The sequence below is a fragment of the Oncorhynchus nerka genome, linkage group LG11, assembly GCF_034236695.1.
Source record: "Oncorhynchus nerka isolate Pitt River linkage group LG11, Oner_Uvic_2.0, whole genome shotgun sequence".
NCBI lineage: Eukaryota > Metazoa > Chordata > Actinopteri > Salmoniformes > Salmonidae > Oncorhynchus > Oncorhynchus nerka.
Window position 1 is genome coordinate 7,680,883 of NC_088406.1, and position 22,071 is coordinate 7,702,953.

The 22,071-nt window shown below is 48.4% G+C and overlaps 1 protein-coding gene across 1 annotated transcript in view; it reads left to right on the top strand.

Moving 5' to 3' along the window:
* Positions 1 to 22,071, top strand: part of LOC135574087 (1,4-alpha-glucan-branching enzyme-like) — a 109,456-nt gene that overhangs the window by 48,479 nt on the left and 38,906 nt on the right. Inside the window, exon 5 of the mRNA XM_065024964.1 lies at positions 12,639 to 12,756. Coding sequence (XP_064881036.1) covers positions 12,639 to 12,756 — 118 coding nt within the window. The remainder of the gene's footprint in view (positions 1 to 12,638; positions 12,757 to 22,071) is intronic.

Consider the following 22,071-nt stretch of genomic DNA (forward strand, 5'->3'; position numbering starts at 1 on the left):
AATAGGGTGCCATTTATAGGGAATAGGGTGTCATTGGGGGCACAGCGCTCTTTCCCAACATACAGACTCTCATTATGTCACATCGTCATTCTATCGGCTCAGTCAGAACTAAGCGTTACCTGAATGGGGAGGGTGAATTACGCATCTTTATTACCAAATCTCCTCTGAATATGGATACGTCCTTCCCTTTTTGGGAAATGTAGTTTTTAGTACGTACACTTCTGTTCATGTGTGTACTTGTGGGTCGAGAGGAAGTGCTATTCTATACTGGTGCTCTATAGCGAATATGAATTTAAGCAACGAGGCCCGAGGCGGTGTGGTATGTGGCCAATATAGCATGGCTAAGGGACGTTCTTATGCTCAACCTTAGCCATGATATATTGGCCACATACCACGACCCCCTTGAGGTGGCTTATTGCTATCATGAACTGGTTACCGGCTGAATTATAGCAGTACCCGTGGTATACGGTCTGATATACCACGGCTGTCAGGGAATCGGGGCGGCAGGGTAGCCTAGTGGTTTAGATCGTTGGACTAGTAACCGGAAGGTTGTAAGTTCAAACCCCCGAGTTGACAAGGTACAGCTCTGTCGTTCTGCCCCTGAACAGGCAGTTAACCCACTGTTTCCTAGGCCGTCATTGAAAATAAGAATTTGTTCTTAACTGACTTGCCTCGTTAAATAAAGGTAAAAAATAAAAGATAAAAAAATCAGCATTCAGGGTTCGAACCACCCAGTTTATAATACGGTATAACAAAGAAATCACTTCACAAAGGATTCTGGGACTTGATTACTGAGATGTGAACATATTTCTCTAAGAGCCTATCAGTCCACTCTCATGGGCTGCTATAACACTCCTTGTCTCAAATAACCTACAGTATAGGCCTTGGTCAATAGTAGTGTACTATAAAGGGAATAGGCTGCGATTTGGAAGGCATTCCAATTGCAATCATGCTCATGGACAGATTGTTTTCAAGTCATCAATGGGCCTAATTACTGAGCTATTCTCCTGGACTGACTGGCAACTGCTCTGGCCCTCTACAGATTGACACTGATTCAGCTAGTCCCTAATCACCCCCCACTCCCCCTCTCATGGACAGATTGTCGGAACCTGGCCATGTTTGCAGTTCTGGGTAGGTATGAGCAGTGCAGTGGTGAAGAGTCTGGGTAGGTATGAGCAGTGCAGTGGTGAAGAGTCTGGGTAGGTATGAGCAGTGTTGTTCTGAAGAGTCTGGGTAGGTATGAGCAGTGCAGTTCTGAAGAGTCTGGGTAGGTATGAGCAGTGTTGTTCTGAAGAGTCTGGGTAGGTATGAGCAGTGCAGTGGTGAAGAGTCTGGGTAGGTATGAGCAGTGTTGTTCTGAAGAGTCTGGGTAGGTATGAGCAGTGCAGTTCTGAAGAGTCTGGGTAGGTATGAGCAGTGTTGTTCTGAAGAGTCTGGGTAGGTATGAGCAGTGTTGTTCTGAAGAGTCTGGGTAGGTATGAGCAGTGCAGTTCTGAAGAGTCTGGGTAGGTATGAGCAGTGTTGTTCTGAAGAGTCTGGGTAGGTATGAGCAGTGTTGTTCTGAAGAGTCTGGGTAGGTATGAGCAGTGCAGTGGTGAAGAGTCTGGGTAGGTATGAGCAGTGTTGTTCTGAAGAGTCTGGGTAGGTATGAGCAGTGTTGTTCTGAAGAGTCTGGGTAGGTATGAGCAGTGTTGTTCTGAAGAGTCTGGGTGGGTATGAGCAGTGCAGTCTGAAGAGTCTGGGTAGGTATGAGCAGTGCAGTGGTGAAGAGTCTGGGTAGGTATGAGCAGTGTTGTTCTGAAGAGTCTGGGTAGGTATGAGCAGTGTTGTTCTGAAGAGTCTGGGTAGGTATGAGCAGTGTTGTTCTGAAGAGTCTGGGTAGGTAAGAGCCTATCAGTCCACTCTCATGGGCTGCTATAACACTCCTTGTCTCAAATAACCTACAGTATAGGCCTTGGTCAATAGTAGTGTACTATAAAGGGAATAGGCTGCGATTTGGAAGGCATTCCAATTGCAATCATGCTCATGGACAGATTGTTTTCAAGTCATCAATGGGCCTAATTACTGAGCTATTCTCCTGGACTGACTGGCACCTGCTCTGGCCCTCTACAGATTGACACTGATTCAGCTAGTCCCTAATCACCCCCCACTCCCCCTCTCATGGACAGATTGTCGGAACCTGGCCATGTTTGCAGTTCTGGGTAGGTATGAGCAGTGCAGTGGTGAAGAGTCTGGGTAGGTATGAGCAGTGCAGTGGTGAAGAGTCTGGGTAGGTATGAGCAGTGTTGTTCTGAAGAGTCTGGGTAGGTATGAGCAGTGCAGTTCTGAAGAGTCTGGGTAGGTATGAGCAGTGTTGTTCTGAAGAGTCTGGGTAGGTATGAGCAGTGCAGTGGTGAAGAGTCTGGGTAGGTATGAGCAGTGTTGTTCTGAAGAGTCTGGGTAGGTATGAGCAGTGCAGTTCTGAAGAGTCTGGGTAGGTATGAGCAGTGTTGTTCTGAAGAGTCTGGGTAGGTATGAGCAGTGTTGTTCTGAAGAGTCTGGGTAGGTATGAGCAGTGCAGTTCTGAAGAGTCTGGGTAGGTATGAGCAGTGTTGTTCTGAAGAGTCTGGGTAGGTATGAGCAGTGTTGTTCTGAAGAGTCTGGGTAGGTATGAGCAGTGCAGTGGTGAAGAGTCTGGGTAGGTATGAGCAGTGTTGTTCTGAAGAGTCTGGGTAGGTATGAGCAGTGTTGTTCTGAAGAGTCTGGGTAGGTATGAGCAGTGTTGTTCTGAAGAGTCTGGGTGGGTATGAGCAGTGCAGTTCTGAAGAGTCTGGGTAGGTATGAGCAGTGCAGTGGTGAAGAGTCTGGGTAGGTATGAGCAGTGCAGTTCTGAAGAGTCTGGGTAGGTATGAGCAGTGTTGTTCTGAAGAGTCTGGGTAGGTATGAGCAGTGCAGTGGTGAAGAGTCTGGGTAGGTATGAGCAGTGTTGTTCTGAAGAGTCTGGGTAGGTATGAGCAGTGCAGTGGTGAAGAGTCTGGGTAGGTATGAGCAGTGCAGTGGTGAAGAGTCTGGGTAGGTATGAGCAGTGCAGTTCTGAAGAGTATGGGTAGGTATGAGCAGTGCAGTGGTGAAGAGTCTGGGTAGGTATGAGCAGTGCAGTGGTGAAGAGTCTGGGTGGGTATGAGCAGTGCAGTGGTGAAGAGTCTGGGTAGGTGTGAGCAGTGTTGTTCTGAAGAGTATGGGTAGGTATGAGCAGTGCAGTGGTGAAGAGTCTGGGTAGGTATGAGCAGTGCAGTTCTGAAGAGTATGGGTAGGTATGAGCAGTGCAGTTCTGAAGAGTCTGGGTAGGTATGAGCAGTGTTGTTCTGAAGAGTCTGGGTAGGTATGAGCAGTGTTGTTCTGAAGAGTCTGGGTAGGTATGAGCAGTGCAGTGGTGAAGAGTCTGGGTAGGTATGAGCAGTGTTGTTCTGAAGAGTCTGGGTAGGTATGAGCAGTGCAGTGGTGAAGAGTCTGGGTAGGTATGAGCAGTGCAGTTCTGAAGAGTCTGGGTAGGTATGAGCAGTGTTGTTCTGAATAGTCTGGGTAGGTATGAGCAGTGCAGTTCTGAAGAGTCTGGGTAGGTATGAGCAGTGCAGTGGTGAAGAGTCTGGGTAGGTATGAGCAGTGCAGTGATGAAGAGTCTGGGTAGGTATGAGCAGTGTTGTTCTGAAGAGTCTGGGTAGGTATGAGCAGTGCAGTTCTGAAGAGTCTGGGTAGGTATGAGCAGTGCAGTGGTGAGGAGTCTGGGTAGGTATGAGCAGTGCAGTGGTGAAGCGTCTGGGTAGGTATGAGCAGTGCAGTGGTGAAGCGTCTGGGTAGGTATGAGCAGTGCAGTGGTGAAGCGTCCACCATATTGCTTTCACCTTGCAGATCTGTCGCTCTGGATAAGAGCTAAATGACTTAAATGTAAATGTAAATCTGTGACCTGCAGAAACCATGGGTTAGGGCCAAGCGGGAGGAAGCGATGTGGGTGGGTAGGTAGGGGTAATGAGCGATGGGGGTGGGTAGGTAGGGGTAATGAGTGATGGGGGTGGGTAGGTAGGGGTAATGAGTGATGGGGGTGGGTAGGTAGGGGTAAAGAGCGATGGGGGTGGGTAGGTAGGGGTAATGAGAGATGGGGGTGGGTAGGTAGGGGTAATGAGAGATGGGGGTAGGTAGGGGTAATGAGTGATGGGGTGGGTAGGTAGGGGTAATGAGTGATGGGGTGGGTAGGTAGGGGTAATGAGTGATGGGGGTGGGTAGGTAGGGGTAATGAGTGATGGGGGTGGGTAGGTAGGGGTAGTGAGCGATGGGGGTGGGTAGGTAGGGGTAAAGAGTGATGGGGTGGGTAGGTAGGGGTAATGAGAGATGGGGGTGGGTAGGTAGGGGTAATGAGTGATGGGGGTGGGTAGGTAGGGGTGAGCGATGGGGGTGGGGGTAGGGGTAATGAGCGATGGGGGTGGGTAGGTAGGGGTAATGAGCGATGGGGTGGGTAGGTAGGGGTAATGAGCGATGGGGTGGGTAGGTAGGGGTAATGAGTGATGGGGTGGGTAGGTAGGGGTAATGAGTGATGGGGTGGGTAGGTAGGGGTAATGAGTGATGGGGGTGGGTAGGTAGGGGTAATGAGTGAGGGGTGGGTAGGAAGTGGTAAGGAGCGATGGGGGTGGGTAGGTAGGGGTAAGGAGCGATGGGGGTGGGTAGGTAGGGGTAATGAGCGATGGGGGTGGGTAGGTAGGGGTAATGAGAGATGGGGGTGGGTAGGTAGGGGTAATGAGTGATGGGGGTGGGTAGGTAGGGGTAATGAGCGATGGGGGTGGGTAGGTAGGGGTAATGAGTGATGGGGTGGGTAGGTAGGGGTAATGAGTGATGGGGGTGGGTAGGTAGGGGTAAAGAGTGATGGGGTGGGTAGGTAGGGGTAATGAGTGATGGGGGTGGGTAGGTAGGGGTAATGAGTGATGGGGGTGGGTAGGTAGGGGTAATGAGTGAGGGGTGGGTAGGAAGTGGTAAGGAGTGATGGGGTGGGTAGGTAGGGATAAGGAGCGATGGGGGTGGGTAGGTAGGGGCGAAGGGGTGGGTAGGTAGGGGTAATGAGTGATGGGGGTGGGTAGATAGGGGTAATGAGCGATGGGGGTGGGTAGGTAGGGGTAATGAGCGATGGGGGTGGGTAGGTAGGGGTAAAGAGTGATGGGGGTGGGTAGGTAGGGGTAATGAGTGATGGGGTTGGGTAGGTAGGGGTAATGAGCGATGGGGGTGGGTAGGTAGGGGTAAAGAGTGATGGGGTGGGTAGGTAGGGGTAATGAGAATTGGGGGTGGGTAGGTAGGGGTAATGAGTGATGGGGGTGGGTAGGTAGGGGTAAAGAGCGATGGGGGTGGGTAGGTAGGGGTAATGAGTGATGGGGGTGGGTAGGTAGGGGTAATGAGTGATTGGGTGGGTAGGTAGGGGTAATGAGTGATGGGGTGGGTAGGGGTAATGAGAGATGGGGGTGGGTAGGTAGGGGGCGAAGGGGGTGGGTAGGTAGGGGTAATGAGTGATGGGGGTGGGTAGGTAGGGGCGAAGGGGGTGGGTAGGTAGGGGTAATGAGAGATGGGGGTGGGTAGGTAGGGGTAATGAGTGATGGGGGTGGGTAGGTAGGGGTAATGAGCGATGGGGGTGGGTAGGTAGGGGTAATGAGTGATGGGGTGGGTAGGTAGGGGTAAAGAGTGATGGGGGTGGGTAGGTAGGGGTAATGAGTGATGGGGGTGGGTAGGTAGGGGTAAAGAGCGATGGGGGTGGGTAGGTAGGGGTAAAGAGCGATGGGGGTGGGTAGGTAGGGGTAAGAGCGATGGGGGTGGGTAGGTAGGGGTAATGAGTGATGGGGGTGGGTAGGTAGGGGTAAAGAGCGATGGGGGTGGGTAGGTAGGGGTAATGAGAGATGGGGGTGGGTAGGTAGGGGTAATGAGTGATGGGGGTAGGTAGGGGTAATGAGAGATGGGGGTGGGTAGGTAGGGGTAATGAGTGATGGGGTGGGTAGGTAGGGGTAATGAGAGATGGGGGTGGGTAGGTAGGGGTAAAGAGTGACGGGGGTGGGTAGGTAGGGGTAATGAGCGATGGGGGTGGGTAGGTAGGGGTAATGAGTGATGGGGGTGGGTAGGTAGGGGTAATGAGTGATGGGGTGGGTAGGTAGGGTTAATGAGCGATGGGGGTGGGTAGGTAGGGTTAATGAGCGATGGGGGTGGGTAGGTAGGGGTTAATGGGGGTGGGTAGGTAGGGGTGATGGGGGTGGGTAGGTATGGTTAATGAGCGATGGGGGTGGGTAGGTAGGGGTAATGAGTGATGGGGGTGGGTAGGTAGGGGTCTTGAGTGATGGGGGTGGGTAGGTAGGGGTAATGAGTGATGGAGGTGGGTAGGTAGGGGTCTTGAGTGATGGGGGTGGGTAGGTAGGGGTAATGAGTGATGGGGGTGGGTAGGTAGGTGTAATGAGTGATGGGGTGGGTAGGTAGGGGTAATGAGTGATGGGGGTGGGTAGGTAGGGGTAATGAGCGATGGGGGTGGGTAGGTAGGGGTAATGAGAGATGGGGGTGGTAGGTAGGGGTAAAGAGTGATGGGGGTGGGTAGGTAGGGGTAATGAGTGTTGGGGGTGGGTAGGTAGGGGTAATGAGTGATGGGGGTGGGTAGGTAGGGGTAATGAGTGATGGAGGTGGGTAGGTAGGTGTCTTGAGTGATGGGGGTGGGTAGGTAGGGGTAATGAGTGATGGGGGTGGGTAGGTAGGGGTCTTGAGTGATGGGGGTGGGTAGGTAGGGGTAATGAGTGAGGGTGGGTAGGTAGGGGTAATGAGTGATGGGGTGGGTAGGTAGGGGTAATGAGTGATGGGGGTGGATAGGTAGGGGTGTTGAGTGATGGGGTGGGTAGGTAGGGGTAATGAGTGATGGAGGTGGGTAGGTAGGGGTCTTGAGTGATGGGGGTGGGTAGGTAGGGGTAATGAGTGAGGGGTGGGTAGGTAGGGGTAATGAGTGATGGGGGTGGGTAGGTAGGTGGGTAATGAGTGATGGAGGTGGGGGTAGGTAGGGGTAATGAGTGATGGAGGTGGGTAGGTAGGGGTCTTGAGTGATGGGGGTGGGTAGGTAGGGGTAATGAGTGATGGGGGTGGGTAAGGTAGGGGTCTTGAGTGATGGGGGTGGGTAGGTAGGGGTAATGAGTGATGGAGGTGGGTAGGTAGGGGTCTTGAGTGATGGGGGTGGGTAGGTAGGGGTAATGAGTGAGGGGGTGGGTAGGTAGGGGTAATGAGTGATGGGGTGGGTAGGTAGGGTTAATGAGTGATGGGGTGGGTGGGTAGGTAGGGGTAATGAGTGATGGGGGTGGGTAGGTAGGGGTAATGAGTGATGGGGGTGGGTATGGTAGGGGTAATGAGTGATGTGGGTGGGTAGGTAGGGGTAATGAGCGATGGGGTGGGTAGGTAGGGGTAATGAGCGATGGGGGTGGGTAGGTAGGGGTAATGAGCGATGGGGGGGGTTGGTAGGTAGGGTTAATGAGCGATGGGGGTGGGTAGGTAGGGGTAATGAGTGATGGGGTGGGTAGGTAGGGTTAATGAGCGATGGGGGTGGGTAGATAGGGGTAATGAGTGATGGGGGTGGGTAGGTAGGGTTAATGAGCGATGGGGGTGGGTAGGTAGGGGTAATGAGTGATGGGGGTGGGTAGGTAGGGGTAATGAGAGATGGGGGTGGGTAGGTAGGGGTAATGAGTGATGGGGGTGGGTAGGTAGGGGTAATGAGTGATGGGGGTGGGTAGGTAGGGTTAATGAGCGATGGGGGTTGGTAGGTAGGGGTAATGAGTGATGGGGGTGGGTAGGTAGGGGTAATGAGCGATGGGGGTGGGTAGGTAGGGGTAATGAGCGATGGGGGTGGGTAGGTAGGGGTAAAGAGTGATGGGGTGGGTAGGTAGGGTTAATGAGTGATGGGGGTGGGTAGGTAGGGTTAATGAGTGATGGGGTGGGTAGGTAGGGGTAATGAGTGATGGGGGTGGGTAGGTAGGGGTAATGAGCGATGGGGGTGGGTAGGTAGGGGTCTTGAGTGATGGGGGTGGGTAGGTAGGGGTAATGAGTGATGGGGGTGGGTAGGTAGGGGTAATGAGCGATGGGGGTGGGTAGGTAGGGGTAATGAGCGATGGGGGTGGGTAGGTAGGGGTAAAGAGTGATGGGGTGGGTAGGTAGGGTTAATGAGTGATGGGGTGGGTAGGTAGGGGTCTTGAGTGATGGGGGTGGGTAGGTAGGGTTAATGAGTGATGGGGTGGGTAGGTAGGGTAATGAGTGATGGGGGTGGGGGTGGGTAGGTAGGGTTAATGAGTGATGGGGGTGGGTAGGTAGGGGTCTTGAGTGATGGGGGTGGGTAGGTAGGGTTAATGAGTGATGGGGGTGGGTAGGTAGGGGTAATGAGTGATGGGGGTGGGGGTGGGTAGGGAGCGATGGGGTCGGCTCAGTGCTTCAAAATGTACAATTTTTTTACCATAAATCTTCCCCCTATTGACAAAGCCTGTATTCATTACAATACTTCACAGCTGAACTGCAGGCTGTTATAGCAGCCATCTGTAGACATTAACACAAACCTCATTCACAGCTGAACTGCAGGCTGTTATAGCAGCCATCTGTAGACAATAACACAAACCTCATTCACAGCTGAACTGCAGGCTATTATAGCAGCCATCTGTAGACAATAACACAAACCTCATTCACAGCTGAACTGCAGGCTGTTATAGCAGCCATCTGTAGACAATAACACAAACCTCATTCACAGCTGAACTGCAGGCTATTATAGCAGCCATCTGTAGACAAAAACACAAACCTCATTGTTGAATGCCTCCTGGAGCTCCACTTACCCCAGACAATGTTGGCCAGGGAACATCAAATTAACTGTCCTCCATTTACAATTCAGCATACGAACACACACACACACACACACACACACACACACAGAAGAGGCATAAGGTTATTTAATGTCTTTGGTTGCTGGATTGCAGCCAGATGGTTTGAAATCAGCTTTTAAATGAGCCTTGAATGAATTGCGATGTGTGGATGGTAGGATAACAATGTTCATTATCTAGTCAGTCATTATCTAACTAATCATATACTCCACTGTGGTATCAACTGAATTTAAATCACCAGGATAGGTAATATTCCTGTTAGAGTCTTTGAGTCTGTTGATTCTCATCTTTGCTTTACGTTATGATTCCTGAGAGATTTTATTACAATGTTTTCTTTTGTTTTATTTTTTAGAACCATCCTTAAATATCCACAACTAAAAAGGAGGATGTTGTCAGGATTCTCTAATGTAAGGAGGAAAGGGAGCAGGGAGAGGGTGAGGGAGAGGAGGAAAGGGAGAAGGGAGAGGGTGAGGGAGAGGAGGAAAGGGAGAGGGTGAGGGAGAGGAGGAAAGGGAGAAGGGAGAGGGAGAGGAGGAAAGGGAGAAGGGAGAGGGTGAGGAGGAAAGGGAGAAGGGTGAGGGAGAGGAGGAAAGGGAGAGGGTGAGGGAGAGGAGGAAAGGGAGCAGGGTGAGGGAGAGGAGGAAAGGGAGAAGGGAGAGGGTGAGGGAGAGGAGGAAAGGGAGAAGGGAGAGGGTGAGGGAGAGGAGGAAAGGGAGAAGGGAGAGGGTGAGGGAGAGGAGGAAGGGGAGAAGGGAGAGGGTGAGGGAGAGGAGGAAAGGGAGCAGGGAGAGGGTGAGGGAGAGGAGGAAAGGGAGAAGGGAGAGGGTGAGGGAGAGGAGGAAAGGGAGAAGGGTGAGGGAGAAGGGAGAGGGTGAGGGAGAGGAGGAAAGGGAGAAGGGTGAGGGTGAGGGAGAGGAGGAAAGGGAGAAGGGTGAGGGAGAGGAGGAAGGGAGAAGGGTGAGGGAGAGGAGGAAAGGGAGAAGGGGGAGGGGGAGGAGGGAAGGGAGAGGGTGAGAGAGAGGAGGAAGGGAGAAGGGAGGGGGTGAGGGAGAGGAGGAAAGGGAGAGGGTGAGGGAGAGGAGGAAAGGGTGAGGGAGAGGAGATAGGGGGGAGGAGGAGTGTGTATGTCTTTCTCAGTAGAAATAATGCACACACTGAGCAGAGCTTCTTTCTTTTTAATCATGGCTATCAAAGCAGACAAGTAGAATGTTCCCCGGCCCTGGGGCAGAACCAGGAAGTGTTTGAGGATCTGACTCCAACTGACTCCTTCCTCAGACTGGCCTATGGGGAGATGAGGTGATTTTCACCTAGCCAATTAGAATCCAGTTTGCATGTGTTCCTTCCCGCCTAGCTCCTGGTTGTTTGTTACCTAGGTGTGCGTCCCAAATGGCACTCTATTCCCAAGATAGCGCACTACTTTTGACCAGAGTGGGGGAAAGTATAAGGAATTCTCTATTCCCAAGATAGCGCACTACTTTTGACCAGAGTGGGGGAAAGTATAAGGAATTAGGGTGTCATTTTGGACTCAGATCTACTGTCCTGTCTATTGAGGTGCTCAGAGAGACAAAGGTAAACAAAACACCACAGAGAGAGAAGAGCCTCCCAGGTCCAATTCATCTATTCTCTCTCTCTTTATCTCTCTTTATCTCTCTCTCTATCCCCATTCCTCTCCTCTCCTTCTCTCCTTGTCATGTAGCTACCACAGGCCAATATCATTATATACCCATAGCGTATAGGTATATATTAAATATTTACATTTGACATGCATATCTCGTCATATTTGGACCATACATATGATATATTTCACTGACACCCTGTTAACTATAGTACCGTGTTGGTTGTATTGGCAGGCACAAGGCTCTCACAGGCATAGAGAATATAATGCCCAGTGGGCCAAGCCATCAATCTACCCTAGATTTGTCCTGAATGAAACCCTATTCCAAGTCTTTATAGTGCACTATTTTTTAACCAGGGCACGTAGGGCTGTAGTCAAAAGGAGTGCGCACTATGTAGGGAATAGGGTTCCATTTGGTACAGACTTTGACTGATTACAAGTTCAGGAGAACAAGAGGGATCGTACAAATAAAAGTGTAGAACCAAATCCCCGCCCAATAGCCTGCTCACGTTCTTCTCTCCTCTGTTTCTTCCCCTACACGAGTCAAAGGAAATGACTTTATTTAATATTTCATTGAGTCAGTGTAGCAAAGACACAGAGATTTGTTTTGTTTTGTTTGTTTGATGAAATACATTATTTATGTAATAAATTAATCTGTTGAGCTGCACGGTTCAGACACTTTCCTATTGGACTGTGTGTTAATGTGGGCCGGTGTTGTCAGTCACACAGCATAACAGGAAGGTGTGTAGGTGGAGGAAGGTTTCCCTTGTGCTCCTCCTTTCCTGTCTCTTCCTCATCACCCTTCTTATGTTCCTCCTTTCCTGTCTCTTCCTCATCACCCTTATGTTCCTCCTTTCCTGTCTCTTCCTCATCACCCTTCTTATGTTCCTCCTTTCCTGTCTCTTCCTCATCACCCTTCTTATGTTCCTCCTTTCATGTCTCTTCCTCATCACCCTTCTTTTGTTCCTCCTTTCCTGTCTCTTCCTCATCACCCTTCTTATGTTCCTCCTTTCCTGTCTCTTCCTCATCACCCTTATGTTCCTCCTTTCCTGTCTCTTCCTCGTCACCCTTGTGTTCCTCCTTTCCTGTCTCTTCCTCATCACCCTTCTCGTGTTCCTCCTTTCCTGTCTCTTCCTCATCACCCTTCTTGTGTTCCTCCTTTCCTGTCTCTTCCTCATCACCCTTCTTGTGTTCCTCCTTTCCTGTCCCTTTCTCATCACCCTTCTTATGTTCCTCCTTTCCTGTCTCTTCCTCATCACTCTTCTTATGTACCTCCTTTCCTGTCTCTTCCTCATCACCCTTATGTTCCTCCTTTCCTGTCTCTTCCTCATCACCCTTATGTTCCTCCTTTCCTGTCTCTTCCTCATCACCCTTATGTTCCTCCTTTCCTGTCTCTTCCTCATCACCCTTATGTTCCTCCTTTCCTGTCTCTTCCTCATCACCCTTATGTTCCTCCTTTCCTGTCTCTTCCTCATCACCCTTATGTTCCTCCTTTCCTGTCTCTTCCTCATCACTCTGCTTATGTTGCTCCTTTCCTGTCTCTTCCTCATCACCCTTCTTGTGTTACTCCTTTCCTGTCTCTTCCTCATCACCCTTCTTGTGTTGCTCCTTTCCTGTCTCTTCTTCATCACCCTTCTTGTGTTGCTCCTTTCCTGTCTCTTCCTCATCACCCTTCGTGTGTTCCTCCTTTAATGTCTCTTCCTCATCACCCTTCTTATGTTGCTCCTTTCCTGTCTCTTCCTCATCACTCTGCTTATGTTCCTCCTTTCCTGTCTCTTCCTCATCACCCTTCTTGTGTTCCTCCTTTCCCGTCTCTTCCTCATCACCCTTCTTGTGTTCCTCCTTTCCTGTCTCTTCCTCATCACCCTTATGTTGCTCCTTTCCTGTCTCTTCCCCATCACCCTTCTTGTGCTCCTCCTTTCCTGTCTCTTCCTCATCACCCTTATGTTCCTCCTTTCCTGTCTCTTCCTCATCACCCTTCTTATGTTGCTCCTTTCCTGTCTCTTCCTCATCACCTTTCTTGTGCTCCTTCTTTCCTGTCTCTTCCTCATCACCCTTCTTATGTTCCCTCTATCTCCATCTTTTTCCATTTCTCTTTATGCCAGTGTTCCTTAACCTTTGACCCCACACAGATACACCATCAAGCTGGACAGTGATGAGGTGCAGTACGGAGGCCATGGCAGACTGGACCACAACACAGAGTTTTTTACTGAACCACAGCCCTTCAACGAGAGAGACAACTCTATGCTGGTACGTAACATCTCTGAGAGAGAGAGAACTCTATGCTGGTACGTAACATCTCTGAGAGAGAGAGAACTCTATGCTGTTAAGTAACATCTCTGAGAGAGAGAACTCTATGCTGTTAAGTAACATCTCTGAGAGAGAGAACTCTATGCTGTTAAGTAACACCTCTGAGAGAGACAACTCTATGCTGTTAAGTAACACCTCTGAGAGAGAGAGAACTCTATGCTGTTAAGTAACACCTCTGAGAGAGACAACTCTATGCTGTTAAGTAACATCTCTGAGAGAGAGAGAACTCTATGCTGTTAAGTAACATCTCTGAGAGAGAGAGAACTCTATGCTGTTAAGTAACACCTCTGAGAGAGACAACTCTATCCTGTTAAGTAACATCTCTGAGAGAGAGAGAACTCTATGCTGTTAAGTAACATCTCTGAGAGAGAGAGAACTCTATGCTGTTAAGTAACACCTCTGAGAGAGACAACTCTATGCTGTTAAGTAACACCTCTGAGAGAGAGAACTCTATGCTGTTAAGTAACACCTCTGAGAGAGAGAACTCTATGCTGTTAAGTAACACCTCTGAGAGAGAGAACTCTATGCTGTTAAGTAACATCTCTGAGAGAGAGAGAGAGAACTCTGCTGGTACGTAACACCTCTGAGAGAGAGAGAACTCTATGCTGGTAAGTAACACCTCTGAGAGAGAGAGAGAACTCTATGCTGGTAAGTAACACCTCTGAGAGAGAGAGAACTCTATGCTGGTAGTAACATCTCCATCATGACATTGTCTTATTTGGTTGGTGTGATTTTGAAGACAGTATAGGTAGACACTAGTTTGTGTCTCCCAGATCTATTCTCCCAGCTCTACTCTCCCAGCTCTAGTCTGTGTCCCAGCTCTAGTCTCCCAGCTCTAGTCTGTGTCCCAGCTCTAGTCTCCCAGCTCTAGTCTGTGTCCCAGCTCTAGTCTCCCAGCTCTAGTCTGTGTCACCCAGCTCTAGTCTCCCAGCTCTAGTCTCCCAGCTCTAGTCTGTGTTTCCCAGCTCTAATCTTCCAGCTCTAGTCTCCCAGCTCTAGTCTCCCAGCTCTAGTCTCTCAGCTCTAGTCTCCCAGCTCTAGTCTCCCAGCTCTAGTCTCCCAGCTCTAGTCTCCCAGCTCTAATCTCCCAGCTCTAGTCTCCCAGCTCTAGTCTCCCAGCTCTAGTCTCCCAGCTCTAGTCTCCCAGCTCTAGTCTCCCAGCTCTAGTCTCCCAGCTCTAGTCTCCCAGCTCTAGTCTCCCAGCTCTAGTCTCTCAGCTCTAGTCTCCCAGCTCTAGTCTCCCAGCTCTAGTCTCCCAGCTCTAGTCTCTCAGCTCTAATCTTCCAGCTCTAGTCTCCCAGCTCTAGTCTGTGTTTCCCAGCTCTAATCTTCCAGCTCTAGTCTCCCAGCTCTCCTAGTCTCCTAGTCAGCTCAGTCTCTCTCTCCCAGCTCTAGTCTCCCAGCTCTAGTCTCCCAGCTCTAGTCTCCCAGCTCTAGTCTCCCAGCTCTAGTCTCCCAGCTCTAGTCTCCCAGCTCTAGTCTCCCAGCTCTAGTCTCCCAGCTCTAGTCTGTGTCTCCCAGCTCTAGTCTCCCAGCTCTAGTCTCCCAGCTCTAGTCTCCCAGCTCTAGTCTCCCAGCTCTAGTCTCCCAGCTCTAGTCTCCCAGCTCTAGTCTCTCAGCTCTAATCTTCCAGCTCTAGTCTCCCAGCTCTAGTCTGTGTTTCCCAGCTCTAATCTTCCAGCTCTAGTCTCCCAGCTCTAGTCTCCCAGCTCTAGTCTGTGTCTCCCAGCTCTAGTCTCCCAGCTCTAGTCTCCCAGCTCTAGTCTCCCAGCTCTAGTCTCCCAGCTCTAGTCTCCCAGCTCTAGTCTCCCAGCTCTAGTCTCCCAGCTCTAGTCTCCCAGCTCTAGTCTCCCAGCTCTAGTCTCCCAGCTCTAGTCTCCCAGATCTAGTCTCCCAGCTCTAGTCTCCCAGCTCTAGTCTCCCAGCTCTAATCTCCCAGCTCTAGTCTCCCAGCTCTAGTCTCTCAGCTCTAGTCTCCCAGCTCTAGTCTCTCAGCTCTAGTCTCCCAGCTCTAGTCTCCCAGCTCTAGTCTCCCAGCTCTAGTCTCCCAGCTCTAGTCTCTCAGCTCTAGTCTCCCAGCTCTAATCTCCCAGCTCTAGTCTCCCAGCTCTAGTCTCCCAGCTCTAGTCTTCCAGCTCTAGTCTGTCTAATTCCCAGCTCTAGTCTTCCAGCTCTAGTCTCCCAGCTCTAGTCTTCCAGCTCTAGTCTGTGTCTCCCAGCTCTAGTCTCCCAGTCTAGTCCCAGCTCTAGTCTGTGTCTCCCAGCTCTAGTCTCCCAGCTCTAGTCTCCCAGCTCTAGTCTCTCAGCTCTAGTCTCCCAGCTCTAGTCTCTCAGCTCTAGTCTCTCAGCTCTAGTCTCTCAGCTCTAGTCTCTCAGCTCTAGTCTCCCAGCTCTAGTCTCCCAGCTCTAGTCTCCCAGCTCTAGTCTCCCAGCTCTAGTCTCCCAGCTCTAGTCTTCCAGCTCTAGTCTGTGTTTCCCAGCTCTAATCTTCCAGCTCTAGTCTCCCAGCTCTAGTCTCCCAGCTCTAGTCTGTGTCTCCCAGCTCTAGTCTCCCAGCTCTAGTCTCTCAGCTCTAGTCTCCCAGCTCTAGTCTCTCAGCTCTAGTCTCTCAGCTCTAGTCTCTCAGCTCTAGTCTCTCAGCTCTAGTCTCCCAGCTCTAGTCTCTCAGCTCTAGTCTCCCAGCTCTAGTCTCCCAGCTCTAGTCTCTCAGCTCTAGTCTCTCAGCTCTAGTCTCCCAGCTCTAGTCTCCCAGCTCTAGTCTCCCAGCTCTAGTCTCCCAGCTCTAGTCTCTCAGCTCTAGTCTCCCAGCTCTAATCCGCCTCTATCATTAATGTACGCTTTGAATTCTGCCTGAAGTACATTATCAAATATGGGTAAATTCAGAAATTCTTTGCAATTCTCTCTGTTGTACGTACACACACACACACACATGGGTACATTCAGAAAGACCATGCAGTTCCCCCTACTCTGTCAGGGGACAGACCGAGGACTGCAGTTTGTTTCTCCTCAGGGGCAGATCGGTACTGTGTTCTTTGTGTTTGTGAATATAGTATCTGTTGTGAGTGTGGAGGAGGCGTACTGTGTATCTCAAGCAGTCACTAAGAGTATAGGGTATAGAGGATATAGTGTAGGGTCTAGGGTACAGAGTATATAGGATATAGGGTGTAGGATATAGACTATAGACTATAGGGTCTAGGGTATAGAGTATATAGGGTGTAGGATATAGAATCTAGGGTGTAGGGTATTGGGGATATAGAGGATATAGTGTACTGAGTCTAGGGTCTAGAGTCTAGGGTCTAGAGTCTAGGGTCTAGAGTCTAGGGTATAGATTCTAGGGGATATTTAGGGTATAGAGGGTATAGAGTCTAGGGTATATATAGGGTGTAGAGGGTATAGAGGGTATAGAGTCTAGGGTATATTTAGGGTGTAGAGGGTATAGAGTCTAGGGTATATATAGGGTGTAGAGGGTATAGAGGGTATAGAGTCTAGGGGATATATAAGGTATAGAGGGTATAGATTCTAGGGGATATATAGGGTGTAGAGGGTATAGAGGGTATAGAGTCTAGGGTATATATAGGGTGTAGAGGGTGTATGGTATAGAGTATATGATGTTTAGGGTATAGAGTATATGATGTTTAGGGTATAGAGTATATGATGTTTAGGGTATAGAGTATATGATGTTTACTGTGGAGGGTATAGAGTATATGATGTTTAGGGTATAGCGTATATAGTGTATAGGGTATATAGTGTATAGGGTATAGAGTATATGATGTTTAGAGTATAGAGTATATAGTGTATAGGGTATAGAGTATATGATGTTTAGAGTATAGAGTATATAGTGTATAGGGTATACAGTATGGAGAATAGGGTATATAGGGTATACAGCATGAAGTACTGGGTGTATAGGGTATACAGTATAGTGTGTAGAATGTTTAGTGTATATGATATAGGGTATAGATTACAAGGTATAGAGTATATAGGGAGGGTATAGAGTATATTGAGTATAGGGTATATAAAGTGTATGGAGTAAAGAGTGTATAGAGTATGGAGTATAGAATGTATGGATATAGAGTCTAGGGTATGGAGTATAGGATGTTTTAGTGTTTAAGGTATAGGGTATACAGTATGGAGTATAGGATGTTTTAGTGTTTAAGGTATAGGGTATACAGTATGGAGTATAGGATGTTTTAGTGTTTAAGGTATAGGGTATACAGTATGGAGTATAGGATGTTTTAGTGTTTAAGGTATAGGGTATACAGTATGGAGTATAGGATGTTTAGTGTATAGAGTATACAGAATGGACTATTGGATGTTTAGAGTGTAGGGTGTTTAGAGTATAGATTAAAGGGTATAGCTTATAAGGTATTGAGTATATAGGGAGGGTATAGAGTATAGATTATAATGTATAGAGTATATAGGGAGGGTATTGAGTAGGGTGTACAGTATATAGGGTATAGGGTATCCAGTATGAGAACAGGATGTTTGGTATATAGAGTAAAGGGTATATATTATTGGGTATAGGGTATATAGGGAGGGTGTATAGGATATAGTGTATATCAAGTATAGGGTATGCAGAGTATAGAGTGTATAGGGTATGGGGTATATAGAGTATAGGATATGTGGTATACAGTACAGGGCATACAGTATACAGTGTATACTGCATATAAATATCTTGGAATTTTAATTGATTGACGGCCTCTCTTTTAAATTGCATATTCAACAACTTACAAAAAAAATGAGCTGAAATTGGGATTTTATTTTAGGAATAAGGCCTGTTTTTCTTTTGAAGTCTGAAGGAGGCTAGTATCAGCTACATTTATGCCTTTACTAGACTATGGGGATATTTTATATATGAATGCTTCCACTCAGTGTTTGAGATCAGTTGACACCCTTCACCATGGCACTTTGGGATTTATTTTAAACTGCAAAACCCTTACGCACCACTGCACTTTGTATACCAGGGTTGGCTGGCCTTCTCTAGTCACTCGTAGGCTCAGTCACTGGTATACTTTTATTTACAAAGCCAGTTTGGGTTTACTACCTTTTTATTTGGGCGTTTGTATTGTTCAGAAATGTGGTGGGTCGTCTCTTCGTTCGCTGGACTTTATCCTGCTAACTGTTCCAAATGTCCAAACTGAATTTGGTAAAAGGGCTTTTATGTCCTCTGTGCCATCGTCTTGGAACGCCTTACAAAATACTTTTAAAGTGGAAGAACTTGTCCCGATCTGTGTTTTTAAATCACTGATGAAGGATTTTGAGGCTGATTCCCTGACCTGTCAATGTTTTTAATTAGCTGTTTTATACTCTTGTGAATTCAATGGTTTTTACTAGATTACTTGTAGTTTTTCATGTTGGCTGTCTGTAAAAAAAAATTTGTAATGACTTGGTGCTGCCCATCTTGGCCAGGACACTCTTGAAAAATAGATTTTAAATCTCAATGAGCCCTTCCTGGTTAAATAAGGGTTAAATTAAAATAAATAAAATAAAATAGGGTATAGGGTATTGGGTACACTGTATATAGAGTATAGGGTATTAAATATATAGGGTATAGTATATAGGGTATACAGGATGTAGAGTATAGGCTATACAGTAGAGGGAATACAGTATATTGTTATAGGGTATACAGTATATAGAGTGTAGGGTCTAGAGACTAGGGTATAGGATATAGTTTATAGGGTATAGGATATGGAGTATGTAAGGTATAGAGTATAGGGTGTAGGATGTAGGGTATAGGGTGTACAGTATATAGGATATAGGGAATACAATATATTGGTTATATAGGGTATACAGTATATAGAGTATAGGGTATAGAGTATATAGTGTGTAGTGTATAGGCTATATAGTATATAGGGTATACAGTATATAGAGTATATAGGGTATAGGCTATATAGTATGTAGGGTATACAGTATATAGAGTATATAGTGTGTAGTGTATAGGCTATATAGTATATTGGGTATACAGTATATAGGGTATATAGTCTAGGGTATACAGTATATATAGTATAGGGTATACAGTTTATAGAGTATATAGTGTGTAGTGTATAGGCTATATAGTATATAGTATATAGTTTTCAGGGTATACAGTTTAAAGGGTATATCGTTTTCAGGGTATATAGTATATAGGGTATACAGTATATATAGTATATAGGGTATACAGTATATATAGTATATAGGGTATATAGGGTATACAGTATATATAGTATATAGGGTATATCGTTTTCAGGGTATAGTTCCCACTGGTACCTTCCCTTTTTTTGTCTCTAAAATGTGTTCCCCCTGTAGAAATCTGGACGATAAATAGTTTCTAAATAGAAGACATGGATGTGTACGTCAGGATGGATCCACATTAGAGACGGAGGAAGCTGCTCTCTGGACGAGAGCTCACAACTCATCTCAGTGTGGTTCAATATCATGGGTTGTCAGTGGGAGGAGCAGGACATGGGTTGTTAGTGGGAGGAGCAGGACATGGGTTGTTAGTGGGAGGAGCAGGACATGGGTTGTTAGTGGGAGGAGCAGGACATGGGTTGTTAGTGGGAGGAGCAGGACATGGGTTGTTAGTGGGAGGAGCAGGACATGGGTTGTTAGTGGGAGGAGCAGGACATGGGTTGTTAGGGCAGGTGGGAGGAGCAGGACATGGGTTGTTAGTGGGAGGAGCAGGACATGGGTTGTTAGTGGGAGGAGCAGGACATGGGTTGTTATGGGTTGTTAGTGGGAGGAGCAGGACATGGGTTGTTAGTGGGAGGAGCAGGACATGGGTTGTTAGTGGGAGGAGCAGGACATGGGTTGTTAGTGGGAGGAGCAGGACATGGGTTGTTAGTGGGAGGAGCAGGACATGGGTTGTCAGTGGGAGGAACAGGACATGGGTTGTCAGTCAGGTGGGGAGTGGGAGGAGCAGGACATGGGTTGTTAGTGGGAGGAGCAGGACATGGGTTGTTAGTGGGAGGAGCAGGACATGGGTTGTTAGTGGGAGGAGCAGGACATGGGTTGTTAGTGGGAGGAGCAGGACATGGGTTGTTAGTGGGAGGAGCAGGACATGGGTTGTTAGTGGGAGGAGCAGGACATGGGTTGAGGAGCAGGACATGGGTTGTTAGTGGGAGGAGCAGGACATGGGTTGTTGTAGGGAGGAGCAGGACATGGGTTGTTAGTGGGAGGAGCAGGACATGGGTTGTTAGTGGGAGGAGCAGGACATGGGTTGTTAGTGGGAGGAGCAGGACATGGGTTGTTAGTGGGAGGAGCAGGACATGGGTTGTTAGTGGGAGGAGCAGGACATGGGTTGTTAGTGGGAGGAGCAGGACATGGGGGTTGGGTTGTTAGTGGGAGGAGCAGGACATGGGTTGTTGGGAGGAGCAGGTGGGTTGAGGAGCAGGACATGGGTTGTTAGTGGGAGGAGCAGGACATGGGTTGTTAGTGGGAGGAGCAGGACATGGGTTGTTAGTGGGAGGAGCAGGACATGGGTTGTTAGTGGGAGGGAGGACATGGGTTGTTAGTGGGAGGACATGGGTTGTTAGTGGGAGGAGCAGGACATGGGTTGTTAGTGGGAGGAGCAGGACATGGGTTGTTAGTAGTGGGAGGAGCAGGACATGGGTTGTTAGTGGGAGGAGCAGGACATGGGTTGTTGGGAGGAGCAGGACAGTGGGAGGAGCAGGACATGGGTTGTTAGTGGGAGGAGCAGGACATGGGTTGTTAGTGGGAGGAGCAGGACATGGGTTGTTAGTGGGAGGAGCAGGACATGGGTTGTTAGTGGGAGGAGCAGGACATGGGTTGTTAGTGTGAGGAGCAGGACATGGGTTGTTAGTGTGAGGAGCAGGACATGGGTTGTTAGTGGGAGGAGCAGGACATGGGTTGTTAGTGGGAGGAGCAGGACATGGGTTGTTGGGAGGAGCAGATGGGTTGTCAGTGGGAGGAGCAGGACATGGGTTGTTAGTGGGAGGAGCAGGACATGGGTTGGTTGTTAGTGGGAGGAGCAGGACATGGGTTGTTAGTGGGAGGAGCAGGACATGGGTTGTTAGTGGGAGGAGCAGGACATGGGTTGGTAGTGGGAGGAGCAGGACATGGGTTGTCAGTGGGAGGAGCAGGACATGGGTTGTCAGTGGGAGGAGCAGGACATGGGTTGTCAGTGGGAGGAGCAGGACATGGGTTGTCAGTGGGAGGAGCAGGACATGGGTTGTCAGTGGGAGGGAGGACATGGGTTGTCAGGACATGGGTTGTCAGTGGGAGGAGCAGGACATGGGTTGTCAGTGGGAGGAGCAGGACATGGGTTGTCAGTGGGAGGAGCAGGACATGGGTTGTCAGTGGGAGGAGCAGGACATGGGTTGTCAGTGGGAGGAGCAGGACATGGGTTGTTAGTGGGAGGAGCAGGACATGGGTTGTTAGTGGGAGGAGCAGGACATGGGTTGTTAGTGGGAGGAGCAGGACATGATCATAACGTGTGGAATGTTTCATGTTAATATGGTGTTTAGTCTCGGTGTCTGTTAATATGGTGTTTAGTCTCAGTGTCTGTTAATATGGTGTTTAGTCTCAGTGTCTGTTAATATGGTGTTTAGTCTCAGTGTCTGTTAATATGGTGTTTAGTCTCGGTGTCTGGTAATATGGTGTTTAGTCTCGGTGTCTGTTAATATGGTGTTTAGTCTCGGTGTCTGTTAATATGGTGTTTAGTCTCGGTGTCTGTTAATATGGTGTTTAGTCTCAGTGTCTGTTAATATGGTGTTTAGTCTCGGTGTCTGTTAATATGGTGTTTAGTCTCGGTGTCTGTTAATATGGTGTTTAGTCTCGGTGTCTGTTAATATGGTGTTTAGTCTCCGTGTCTGTTAATATGGTGTTTAGTCTCCGTGTCTGTTAATATGGTGTTTAGTCTCAGTGTCTGTTAATATGGTGTTTAGTCTCAGTGTCTGTTAATATGGTGTTTAGTCTCTGTTAATATGGTGTTTAGTGTCTGTTAATATGGTGTTTAGTCTCGGTGTCTGTTAATATGGTGTTTAGTCTCGGTGTCTGTTAATATGGTGTTTAGTCTCGGTGTCTGTTAATATGGTGTTTAGTCTCAGTGTCTGTTAATATGGTGTTTAGTCTCAGTGTCTGTTAATATGGTGTTTAGTCTCAGTGTCTGTTAATATGGTGTTTAGTCTCAGTGTCTGTTAATATGGTGTTTAGTCTCAGTGTCTGTTAATATGGTGTTTAGTCTCGGTGTCTGTTAATATGGTGTTTAGTCTCGGTGTCTGTTAATATGGTGTTTAGTCTCAGTGTCTGTTAATATGGTGT